Genomic DNA, 13,479 nt, shown 5'->3' with positions numbered 1-13,479 from the left:
GGCTAAATTTGAATATGAATATGAAAGTTAATCTCTGTCCTAGTTGGCAATAATTACCACGCATTATGTCGCCCGTCTGACCTTCCCAGAACAAGTGCATTGTGCGCACATTGTGGAAATACTCGCCGGAGTACGCACGACCGAAAGGGATGAATAAGTTTAAGTTGACTTTCGGGTTATTTATTGCTCGTTAGCGTGCGATTCGGGGCGGGGACGGAGACTTAACGCATGGATTTAACCCTTTGCAAGCCGGATTTAAAGGTTGACTTACTAATTCGGCAATAAATCTAGTCTGGCTACTGTTTGATGCATTGATGAATCAATGACGTGGCATGAATTGGAAATTTTCAGAAATTTCATAATTACAGGCAAAATATTAGTGATAATTAGATGATTTTTTTACAGAATTGTTTATAATTAATTGGAGAATAATATTTTTATGTATTTTATATAAAAATTATAATTTAAAGCTTTTAAAATTAACTTTGAAGTTGAAATTTGTAAAAACTGAGAATTTTTTTGATTTTTTTCAAAAATCTTCAAAAAAATACGAAAAATTATTATTTTTCTAAACTTTCCTTTCGACTTATCGATTCCCAATTAAATTCTCTATAAATTACCAATTTTAAAATTTAATTTATCTTCATATTTATACCTTAAAACAAACTTCAAAGTTGACTAATGTTTTGGGTTCGTGTCTTATGGAAAATTGAAGTCTCCAGTCAAAAAGCTCTCCTAATCTTGCTAAATTCTAACAAAAAACTAAATCCTAATATGATTAAGCTTAATTAATCCCTCTCTTTCATTGCACACGTCCAGATCACCTCAAAGAGGATGCGGATTCGATGGAATCACCAATTTCGTATTTCGGTAAATTCGTGGCCGAGCCAATGACTCGATTACGCTCCGGCTAACGGCAGATTTGGTGTCGCGCGGCGCTCTCCGAGGGAGGGACGCGGATTAGCTCCCCACCCGGGCGGTCCTTCCGATCCGCTCGACGCGCATCTTCCCAGGTAACCTCCTTGCCGCGTCCCCCTGCTCGCCGCACCTCATCACCAGCGACCACACCATCTCCTACCTATTCTCAAGCGCGTACAAGGTAGACGCGGGCCGGAGGTGTTCCTCGGTGCTCATTCTACGAGTCGAGTCCTTGCCGAGCGGACGGTGCGTGCGTGTGCAATCTCTTCAACACACGAGTGTGCTGTGCGCATCAAAATCACCACACAACACAGTTTTCCACGGGACTATAATAAACACTATTTTTATTATTTTTTTGGTGCATAAACACAAGTTCGATATTTTTACATTAAATAATTTTTGCGTTCAAAACGTTTTGGAGTGAAGTGTGCTAAGTGTGCGGACAAACATCACCTACTTCAGTTTTGGTCACTAGAAGAATAACGCCGAGGCTGAAGAAGATTTCACAAAATTAACCGAATTATCACCGATGCGTGTGCAGCGGCAGCAGTGAAAGTGCAAACACATGATTGAGTTTAATTAGCGCGCGCGGAAAACGAGCGTTGATTGTGTTAATCAGGAAACTTCTTCGAGTTGAGGAGACTTTAGCCGCTGTTTGGGAAACGAAAACTGGAGCGACGGCGGAGTGCGCGGCGCGCGTGATTTGCGCGCATTAACACTTGTTAGGACACGGCGTGTCCTACTAGGACAAAGTGCATCCGTGCCTCAAGAATCACCAGCGGCGCAAACGCGCTAAATGATTGTTTAGTGGTTTAATCACGGAGGGCAAACAACGGCGCAGCTTGAATCTTGACCAGCGCTAATCTTTTCTTTAACGGTAAGTTACCAAAGAGAAAAAAAATTATTCTGAAGACAATTTTAAAGATTTTTAATTTTTATAAACAAATATTAGGAGTTTATTATCTCCTTTATCAGTGTGAGTTAAAAAATCATTAGGAAATGTACACAGTTATTTTTAAAATGAGTTTGAAGTTCAAATTTTGATGAAAATTTCAAATTTTAAGTGACTTAAGTTACATTTTTCAAATTTTAAGACACAATTTTGATAATTTTTTATTTTTTGCTTTACACACTAAAAGTAAATTAAATTCTCTATAAAAATCTTAAAACCAAAATTTAATTAATATTAATCTTCATATATTTATTCTCAATCAAAAAAAAATACTAAAAATTCAAAAAAAATTGATTTTCCAAACATTTTTTCAAATATCTCATAAACTATTAAAAATTTTACAAAATTTTCTTCAGAATATAATAAAGAATTAAATTCTTTATCCCCTACCATCATTTAAAATGTTATAACATTAATTTTAACCCCCCAAAACTAAATTTAACTTCCCGGTGATTTCAATGCGCGCCCCAAAACAAACACTGCATAAATAACTAAATACCTAATTCTAGAATCCTCCTCCAATTGTTTCAATTGTTTTAAAATAGAATAAGATTGAGCATGACACGCGATTCATCGCGATCGAACCGCGGCTCGATGATGGTTATTAGCGCTTCGTTTGCGGCAAAGTCGAAGGTGACCTCATTCAGGACTTCCCGAAATAAACAAATCCAAGGTTTTCTCATATATCGAACATTTCGTGCGAACATCGCACCGCATTCATATTAACACACACAAAAAAAAATAAATACTCAATCTTAAACGGTTTCAACTTAAAAATTGACATGTCTAAGGACAACTTTTAATGTCATTTAGTTTGTTAAATTATTACATCATTAATCATAAAATTTCCGAATACCAACTTATAATGAGTTTTCGTTATTTTTCTCTTCACTACTCTACTCTACCTGCTATAGATGATTCATATATCTATCGTAAAAGTCGTGTAAAAATGATTACGGTGCAAATTAGTCATAATCTAGTTTTAGTTTTCCGACTATCGCCGCATTTCTATAACTATAACGTGTGAACCTGCGCGCGCACTCAGCGCTGAGTGTCTTCGGGCGTTTCGGTCGTGTTTCGCTTCGATTTTCGATTTAGTTCAGCACGAAACATGTGGGTGGATATGGATACGCACAGATTTGCTAGATTTACACGTATGGACCATAAAGTTAAGTTTAAGTAAGCTAAGAGTATCATAAAGTGTGCTTAAAAGTTACATAAAGTTGAAATTATTAGAAAAAAAAAAATGACGTCAAGTTCTTATGAAACTATAAACGGAATAAAACTAATTTATTGGGATTCTGATGAGCTCATGTGTGTGGTTTGATGTGGATTAATTGATGTGCAAAGTAGGTGATTAAATAGAATCCGGATTAAGGTTCGATATGTGTGTGTGTTGGTAGTCTCAATTGTAATACAATGTTGATTCAGTAATTAACAATGAAGTGTCATTAATTCTTTGAAAGTTAGAGTGCATCTTGTTTACGAGGAATAAATTTATGTGAAAACCCCGAGAAAAACCTTAAAAATTAAGGCTATTTATTAAGAAAATTAAATTTTGTTTAAACAAATTTATAGTGCAATAAATTAACTATAATATAAACAAAAAAAAAATAAATTTTATCATTGTTTTTCGGGGTTAAATTATAAGAAAAGTTTAAAATTACAAAATTTTTCAATGTTTTTTCAAACATTTTTTCAAATAACAACAAAACTAATTAATTTTTTAAAATTATTTTCTCAGTAAACAATTAAGAATTAAATTCTCTATTAACTACTTTTTTGAAACAAATTAATATCAAAACGCTTCCCTATTTAATTTGCACTTAAAGCTCTAACGCTCGACTCAGCGACTAACAAAAATTCAAAAAATTTTGATACATTTTTTCAAATAACAAGAAAACTACTCAAGATTTTTCAATTATTTCTTTAGTAATTTATGAAGAATTAAATTCTCTATAAACTACTTCTTTAAAACAAATTAATATCCTAACGCTTCCCTATTTAATTTGCATTTGAAATATCAAAAACTCTAACGCTCGACTCAGCAACCAACAAAAATGTCTATATTTTTTCATTCATTTTTTCAAATAACAACAAAACTAATCAAAATTTTTCAATTATTTCTTCAGTAATTAATTAAGAATTAAATTCTCTATAAACTACTTTTTTAAAACAAATTAATATCTAACTCCTTGCCTATTTAATTTGCACTTAAAGTTAAAGAGACTCCAACGCTCGACGCAACGACTAACCAACTCTTTTCCAGATTAATAAATGCCTGTGTTAAGTGTCGATAACATTGTAAAACGTATATTTAGCTCTTTAGCGCGTTAAACTCCTGAGTGCGGCTATATCTTTTTTTCTTGCTTGCACCGTCTGTTAATTGTAATTGTTCAAGGCGTAATAGGTGTAATGAGTGTAATATCGCGTGGAAAAATGACGCCGCTTGCGTTCTGTGCCGTTTCACACGATTCCCACCATTGTCTCCGGCGTTTCATGCTCGAAAACCGACGACAGACACGAAAAACGCAAACAAAAGCGAGCGTATCGCCGATCATAATTATTTAATAGCCCGCACGCGTTGACACGGCTCATTTTTCATCAGCATAATGCACAATTAACAATACACTCTAATAGAGAACAAGGATTTTATTCGAAAATTTTACAACACAAGCATTCAATTTACAATTTGTCGCAACAACTATTTCGACAGTTTACCACAGAGCGCGCACATGATGACAAAGTAAAATTAATTTCCGTGTGTGTTTTATTAAAGTGGATTATAAAGCGTCTAGTTTACGACGGGCTGTAAAAATTCTTGGACTTCTTCGGCGAGCCGGGGAATGCGCGCCCGATGCATTTTCTATGTTCCACGCTGGAACTTCTTCGAATCGAAATCATAAACAACAACAAATCTCGCAGCGGAAAATTTGAATCGTCGAAGATCAAACACATTTTTCAGACACAAATATTTCGTGACAACGCGGGCAATAATTCAAAAAGAAAAACGCAATTAGCAGCACAATGAATTTCTGCAGAAAGAAATGGAACATATTGAGTTCTAATGGTTTCTAATAAGCGCGAGAAATGCGCGTAAATCGCGAACGATCGCTAATTAATGGCGATAAAATCACTCCGCGCGACAATTCGAAAGAGAGCAAGAAATCGACCGGTGCTAATTATCGCATTCATCGCTCATTTATCGCCGGGTAATCGCTACAAATGATATCAATAAATGGGCATTCAGTGGATGAAGATATCCCGGACATGTCTTTGAAGTTTTTCAATGGGAAACCGACATAAAATTGATAATATAGAACAAAATCGAGCATCAAAAGGTTTTTTTCATAGCGTTTTGCTATAGTTTTGAGTTGATTTCTCGAGCGTGAGTGTTCAAACTGTTCAAAAGTTAGCGTTTTAAACGGGCACCGCCTCCGCGGCGTCGTGAGGCCTCAATTTAACACCTCTGCTCTTTTGATCTCGGCCCGTCTCGCGTTACTTTTAATCTTCGCTTCGCATTTTCGCTTTTTTAACATACTCATCATGCTCATCGCGCGAGAGACGTCTTTAGCCGTGTATGCGCGCGCGCATATTGTAGGTGGTAAAACAATATCCAGGCTTATTCTTCACTTCACGCCGGTTTAACGCGGCGGTAAAAAAATTGTGATGCTGCACAGCGCAGCGCACGATTTCTGCATTCCTGCACATAAAATAAAACAAAACCCACAAAAAAAACACAACAAACGCGCGTCTTCATACAGCCATATATTCTGATTTAGTATCGCGATAATAAAAAACCTAATTACAGCAATATTACAAAGTGAAATGTGCGATTTTTATTTTCGGAGAAAATTTTCGAAGGAGAAATCTCGAATTGGTTTAGAATTAAACGGAAATAAATAAATTTCTGCGCTGATAAAACGTGTGTGTGTGTGTGCAGGACGAGCGAAAAAGAAGGAAAGTACTTTTACGACTTGTATCATTACTTAAGTGACTTGGAGTGCGCTTTTTCAAGCGCTCTTTCGACATGCGCGGCTTGAAGCCATCAGGCTGGCCAATGATTTCACGCGTGGATCTAAAGAGGCACAAAGTATTTCCGCGTTTTCAAAACGAAATAAAAATCGATGTGTTTGACATGCGGTACAAGTGTCGAACACGACGCAGAAAAAAAATTTGAAATTTTAGGTTAAAACTAGTTTCGCTTTTAGCGCAAGAGTTGCTCCTTTATTTGCGCAGACAAATGTTTGATTTACTCATGCTGAGTCAATAATAAAAACCTCGGCGAATTTCACATATGAAATTTTCTCTTCTTCGGCGTGTTTCACGCTCACTTGCGATTTTCCTTTCGTTCTTTCCAATGATTGGACACAAATTTCGAAAATCTCAAAATCTCAAAATGTTTGTCACTCTAGAGTCATCATAATTTGTAACATACGGTGAATCAAACTCAAGTAAAAAAGAAAAATTTTTTTTTTTTCTCTGTGTGTGGATGAATCTAGTTGACGTTTGACATGCGGGACGAATCTCGCACGCACAACAAGCGCCCTAACACGCCTCGTTTAAAAGGTTCTGCTCTGACTTTCGGATTGTGTGTTCCATTTGTTACATTTCCAAAGATTTGCGCAAGTCATCATCATCTTGCCGCATCAGAGGTCGCATCTCGTCCATCTCTCACACGCTCGCGCAAACATAACCAACAAAAGTGTACCTATAAACTTTTTAAGTCATCTTTCTGCGCGCAAACGGTGCGAAATTCAGCGCGCAGGGAAAAATTACACCTTTTGATGTTTTATTGATATTTAATATTACGCGTGAATGGGACGCGATGGGATGAATAAAAACAAAAAACAACGTCGTAGGCAACACATAATACACCAGTGGGTAACGGTTGCAAAAGAAGAAAATCGATTTCAATTCATCGTCAGCTGCCTCCGGTCGTTTAGCCACAACTAAACTGTCATTCAATGGGTGGATCAATTGAATTAATTATACAATAACAACATCCGGTATTAATTTTTTCGCAATTAATCATTACTGGTTGCCTATATTGATTTTTCTTTCTTTTATTTTGTGCTAAATGTTTCGCCGAGTGTGAATCTAACCTTGTTACGAATTTAAATTCGCAACTTTTGCGCAATGCGCGCAATTTTCGCGCGTGAAATCTCCGCAAACCGATTAAGACTTAATTGGAGCCATTTATAAGTACACCACAATTAAAAACAAATCACAATCTGTGTACTCGTATATAAACACGTTTTAATTTGTTTCCGTTTTGAAACGCGAATTTTTCTGCTTCAACAGCCGCTGATCTGTTGCAAAGTGTGAAAAAAAAGTGTCGCAACACCCACGATTACAAACTGTAACTATATCACGACCACACAATTTGCGCGATTTGCAATTACGGCCGCAATTGCGCGCACAATTAACGCACAATTCTCAAGTGCAACAGCGCGCACCATGACTCACAATTCACAAATCTGCACTTGCACTTAAAAATAAACACGGCGCACGCGTAATGAGACTTACAGTTACAGTTGGCATCGGAGTCAGAGTCGAAATTGCACTAATTACGAACGCTGCGACCTTAAACTAAAACCGCGCTGAATTGCGAACAAGCGCCGAGAGTGTGCGAGAGTCAACCAAGCAGAGCATTATGTAATCAAAAAGAGAAGCAAAAATACACACAACAAACAAATACTACAATTACGAATTGATGGAAGATTACAATCACTACGAATTGTGCTTAACTAATTGACTGCGGTGATTTTTAACACGTTTTCAGCGTTAAAATGCTCTTAAACACTAATTGTCAATTATCAATAAGAAAAAATATGAAAAAATGTCATTATTTGTCACTACTCGTCAGCTGTCATTTAATTTTTCATCTTGTTAGCGCAGTTTTTGTTTTAAACGATTTTATGATTACATCCGGGTCATAAATTTACCAAACTCATAATGCACATCCAAAGTTTCGAAATTTTTCGTTGCGCATCGACATTTCGTCTCATTAGAAGAAATTACGTGCGCGGAATTAAAACAGTTATGAATTTCGCCGTCGATCGGTGTTAATTAATGTTAATTTTTTTGGACTCGAAATCTTTTTACGACATTTTTACGAATCGTGTGATTTACTCCACTAATTATATTGATTAATGTTCTTCTTTTCTTTGCAGATGAATCAACAGTGCAAGGTTTGCGGCGAACCCGCAGCGGGTTTCCATTTCGGCGCTTTCACATGCGAAGGATGCAAAGTAAGTGTATAACTGGTTGCCTATAGTTGAAAAAATCTACTTTTTATAGAATACTATCCCTACTAATATTATAAATGCGAAAGTCCTGATGTTTGTTACACTTTCACGCAAAAACTACTTAACCGATCATCATGAAAATTTGTACACATATTCTTAGTGGTCCCCGAATGGTTATAGGCTACTTTTTATTTAATAAAAAAAATTATTTTTTAAATAAAATAAAGAAATTGTTTAGCCAATAATACCTCTGCATCTGGCTATTTGACTACTTTAACGCCATCTAGCATTCCAGCATTGAAGCTCAAACCTAAGTACTATAGTACCATCACTGTATTACCGACAGCTACGTCAACATCAAATCCAATTGACTACACTATGGAGACTGTACACTATACTTCCATAGACTATACTTTCAGCCATTTTAAACTTCCCGCCATTCTACTTCATTGTTACTTCTTCTGTGACTACAGACGCGTACGGAAGCAACTTCATTATTTTAGATATTCGCGAGCGAAGCCGCGGGTTAAATTACTATGATGACACGCAATGATAAAAAAAATGCAAAATTGCAGTGATACATTTTATTTAATGTTTACTACGTTTATCGATTCGCGCGTAATTGCAGCGCAATTAAAACGCAAGACGCACACACGCTCTGGCGCTATTACGCCGCTTGCGTAATTTGCTACAACTTTGTTTCGACGCTACACAGTTGCGACAATTGCACGTGGATGGCATAGAAATCGATTTATGTTTAAATATCAATCGTAAAAATTCAGTTTTATTTCATCACCTTAACAATTTTAACGATTATAAATACAAACAGCGTGTTTAACGTTTTTGGTTATGTTTTGATTGTGACGTAATGAAGACATAGAACATTTGAGGAGTCACGCATGCGTATCTCGGTGTTTGCGGCTCGTTTAATGCTCTAGTTGAGCCGAGGTGCGCTCTGATAGTTTCGGCAGCGTCTCGGATACCTTCTCGCGAAAACAAAAGCGATCCGCCGGAATAAAACACAATGGGCGCAAGGCGAGACGGCGAGAAAATGGCGCGACAAAACACACACAACGCCGGCAGTTACGCAACACACAAAACGCCCGTCATTTCGATTTCCGATTCGGTCGGGCATGAAAACTCGGCCAGACAATTCAACACAAATTACACAAATTGCCACAATAAACTTATAAGAATAAACAAACAACAATTGAAAATAAAAGTGAAGATACTGATAACCACGCGATCAAAGTTGATTCACTTTTCTTGTTGTTGCATTGACGCAATAATTTCGATGATAAACACCGTCGTGTTTTAATGGAAATTGTCTGTCCCGGCGGTTTTAATCGACTTCAAAATAAACAAAACTAAAGTAAAACAAGTTGTGCGCTGTGTTAATTTCCTTCGTTTGAGGGCCATTCGCAGAGGATGCTTGCAATTTCACTTTCAACAATCGCCGAACAACAAAAATCACTCAAGAAACAAACGCCGTGGTAGATTCATCGACTCATCGCGGTTCGGTTATGTTTGAGTGTGCATTGTTGGTTGCGTCGTAAAGGGCGGCATTGGTGGCGACGCCTAGTTGAGCATGTAGAGCATTAGGTCGGATGTGAAGTAACGCACAAGCAAAACGAAAGTGTTAGAATGACAACAGAGATGGCGGCACGCTCGGGCGGCCAAGTGTGTAATCGCGACTAATTGCAATGCATTACATTGCGTGTGTATCATTTTGTACGTCTTTTGTTATGCAAAAATCTAACCTATAAAAATTAATTTCTTCTTTTTTCTGTTATTACAGTCATTCTTCGGTAGATCCTACAACAATCTGAGCTCAATCTCCGAGTGTAAAAACAACAGCGAGTGTGTAATCAACAAAAAGAATCGCACCGCGTGCAAGGCATGCCGCCTCCGGAAATGCCTCATGGTCGGCATGTCAAAATCCGGATCACGTTATGGCCGCCGATCAAACTGGTTCAAAATCCACTGTTTACTCCAGGAACAACAACAAGCACAACAAAATATCAACCCGGGCGGAAATAGTCATAATCACCAGACAGTTAAACAACCACAACGGACCCCCGCCACATCATCCTGGACTAAACCTAGGCATGCTCAATCATCAATTCCCCCCACCAATGCTGCATCTTCCAAAAACAAAAGAAGAACTCATGTTGTTGGGTCTAGATGATTATCATAAACACGCAACATCACCTTCTGTTAGCTCACCGGAAAGTCACAACTCCGATTCATCGGTAGAAGTAGGAGATGCACGAAGAATGCCTATATTCCCTGGATTTCTACCTCCTTCATTCCTGCCACCTCCTAACCTCTTATTTCCACCCGGATATCCTCCAATATACCCAGGTTTATTACAACCTGTTAACTTCAACGCGAATAACAACAACACAACAACAAACAACAATAATAACCGAATGATGCGGAATTACAACCCGGGCGTTGAAGTATTCAGCAAGAGGATATTCCTAGATGCAGTGTTGCAAAGTCAACGCACTCCAACACCAGAGGGCAGGGAGAGACAAGGATCTGCAACACCTGAAGCGCCACCTAGTGCCGACTCGCCGATACAAGACGACCCTATTGACTTGAGTATGAAAACAAGCGAAAGAGGGAGCTCACCGGCAAACAGTGAACATTCAACTCCATCTGAATCCAATTTCGAACGTGGTTCCGAAGCGGATGAAGAAAGCGGCTGTGAGTCCGAACGTGAATTGAAACGGATCAAGTTGGTACGGCCCACGCCGCTGGACCTCACCACGAAAGTTTGATGCGATGATGAATTGGTATCTCCACCGTGTTTGTGTTCCCCTTTCACACATATTTCCTGAATGGCCAGTAAAGCGCGAAACAAGTATTATTTAGGACATGAATCAATTTTTAATGGCACGATAAAAATATTAGTCATCAATCTAGTTCTTATTGCACGTCGGGCATCGCTAAGGTGGTCTACGTAAATCTTCTTCTACTGACATAAAGTTCTGTGCGCCATCTTGTGACGGTAAAAAAAAATAAACACTGGAAAAAGAACGCGAAATGTTACCATAAAATATAATATTTTAGTGTGTAAGATATGAACGCAGCGGGCACTCTGTTCATAAAAGTTAAGTGTTGTAAAGACTCCAAGACGCGCGCGCGCATGAGATTACGAGACAATATAAATTTCGCAGCATTCAACCACGCCGTCAATTCCAATCTTTTCCTCTTTTTCTTGTTAAAATATTTTGTACAAATTATTAAAACACTCTGTATAAAAATGCATTCGCAGACGTATTGAGACGATTGGCCAGTATAACGAACAATTGTGATGCGTAGACACGTAACCTATTAGAAATGTCAAGATTCAAGATGGCGCTCTCACAGCTACTCAACGGTTTAGCCAGGGGTAGTAGCACTACGATTACTGTACATAGCTAGTGTATACTTAAGTGGAAAACATCTAGCGACACCTATTAGGCGAATTTGTTGACACGTGTGTGTGTTATTAATGAGATTATCTGTTTTTTTTTGCATATTGTAATAATTTTTATTTGTATAATTTTTTTTTGTAATAGTTGGGGCATTATTTTTTCCACACGCGATTTTTGTAGGTTTTGTTTGGTTGGATTAGCGAAAAATCACTGGTAGATAATTAATTAATTGAAAATAGAGAAAGAAAAGACGCGGAAACACTACAAATTGAACGTCGCAAGCGATTGTACATACTATTTTTACTATTTTATTATTATATAAATTATTATGATTTTATTTTGTTAATAGATATTTTTATTTGTCGTGAAAAACGAAAAAACTTGTTTTATTTCCATGAATTTTTTATTTTCAGGTTTTAATATAGGCAACTTTACCCACACAAAAATTTTAAAAACTTTATTTTTACATTTTAAGGTTAAAAAAATGCAATTCAAACAAAAATTCTTTTTATTTTTAATTCAGGTTGTTTCTCAGTGGTAATTACAGCAGTGTAAACTAAATAATCGAAATAGTTCACATCGATCGCATCGATCAGTTGGAGTTTGAGGTTAGAAATGTTTAGAAACATGCGCCATGTGCGCCGCCGGCGCGCCAAGCTAATTACGCCACATAAAATCCGAATAATTATGAATAGAGATCATTTGTAGCGGACAATTTCTTTAATTAGCGAACGCGGCGCGCATTTTTCTCCGCTTTGTTTCAACGTGGACTTTAAACAGCGTCTATTACTCGTTGCTTACACGAAAAAATCTTCCCGAGTGCTTTATCGTCGCTGATGAACTAAGCAGACGTGCGTATGTATCTCTACTCCTCACTCTACGCCGCGCACGCCAGCCGAGAATGAGAGTGTAATTAATCTGTTGTTTTTTCTTTCACGTCGATGATGAGCGACGAGTTATGCCACAAGAGCGATAAATAAGCGCGCATTATGCGTCGCTTGTTCAGCGATTATTTATGTTTTGCTTATTTCTAAACACATTGAAAACGAAATTATTCGGTGAGTAAAATATCAATTTCTTTTAATGAGTCATGAAACACACATGTGCTAAATGCGTAATGGTTTTCTTCATTTTTTTAATTGCCTGAATTATCGTTTGTTTGTTTGTGGTGAAGTTTAATATCAATATTGTCGATAGTTTCTATAGATTTCTGATGATATTTGATAGATAACACACTTGATTATTGGCTATTATATTTTAATTGCTAATTTATTAAATATTTGAGTAATTATTAGTTGGGAGAGTGATCTATCACGAGTTTATGCGGTTGAAGAGTGAAAAAAGTTGCCTAAGTTTTCTGTATCTAATAATTCTAATATGAGTAATATTATACATACAAATATAATGTTTTTGTATGTTTGTGACGCGATTACGCAAAAACCACTCAACCAATTTTGATAAATTTTGGTTTGGAGATATTTTGGATCTAGGAGAATAACATAGGCTACTTTTTGGTGAGAAAATATAACTTACAGGGTGTGCAAAATAGTTTGCAAGTTTGTGCAACGAAAAAGATAAATGACGCTGACGCATGCAAAAAAATGTGATGAAAAAGCCTTTTGAAGATGCCTATCGGTATTTACGTATTGAATATTACACATATAAAATAAAGAAAATCCATGCTTCTTCCAGGACCAACTATATGTAGTCTGTTCGCGTGTGTCCAATGCCCGAAATCTGCACGTATTTGCACCGGGCGGAAGAACATCCCTACTAATATTATAAATGCGAAAGTCCTGATGTTTGTTACACTTTCACGCAAAAACTACTTAACCGATCATCATGAAAATTTGTACACATATTCTTAGTGGTCCCCGAATGGTTATAGGCTACTTTTTATTTAATAAAAAAATTATTTTTAAAATAAAATAAA

The 13,479-nt window shown here is 37.0% G+C and overlaps 2 protein-coding genes across 4 annotated transcripts in view; one reads left to right on the top strand and one right to left on the bottom strand.

Annotated features, from left to right (window-relative positions):
• The window catches only part of LOC135794231 (uncharacterized), a 121,584-nt gene that overhangs the window by 96,317 nt on the left and 11,788 nt on the right, over window positions 1-13,479 (bottom strand). The window lies entirely within an intron of this gene.
• Window positions 1,089-11,767, top strand: LOC135793783 (knirps-related protein-like). Its single transcript, XM_065304866.1, is given in 4 exon segments — window positions 1,089-1,795; window positions 8,047-8,124; window positions 9,920-10,194; window positions 10,196-11,767. Coding segments are annotated over 3 exon segments (1,065 nt in total). The 5' UTR covers window positions 1,089-1,795; the 3' UTR covers window positions 10,908-11,767.

The sequence above is a fragment of the Atheta coriaria genome, unplaced genomic scaffold (assembly GCF_025399875.1).
Source record: "Atheta coriaria isolate IRGN ID8LTWV9N9 unplaced genomic scaffold, Caltech_Dcor_3.1 hic_scaffold_6_pilon, whole genome shotgun sequence".
Lineage (NCBI taxonomy): Eukaryota > Metazoa > Arthropoda > Insecta > Coleoptera > Staphylinidae > Dalotia > Dalotia coriaria.
The sequence above is the reverse complement of the archived record's forward strand: the minus strand, read 5'-3'. Positions and strand labels throughout refer to the sequence as shown.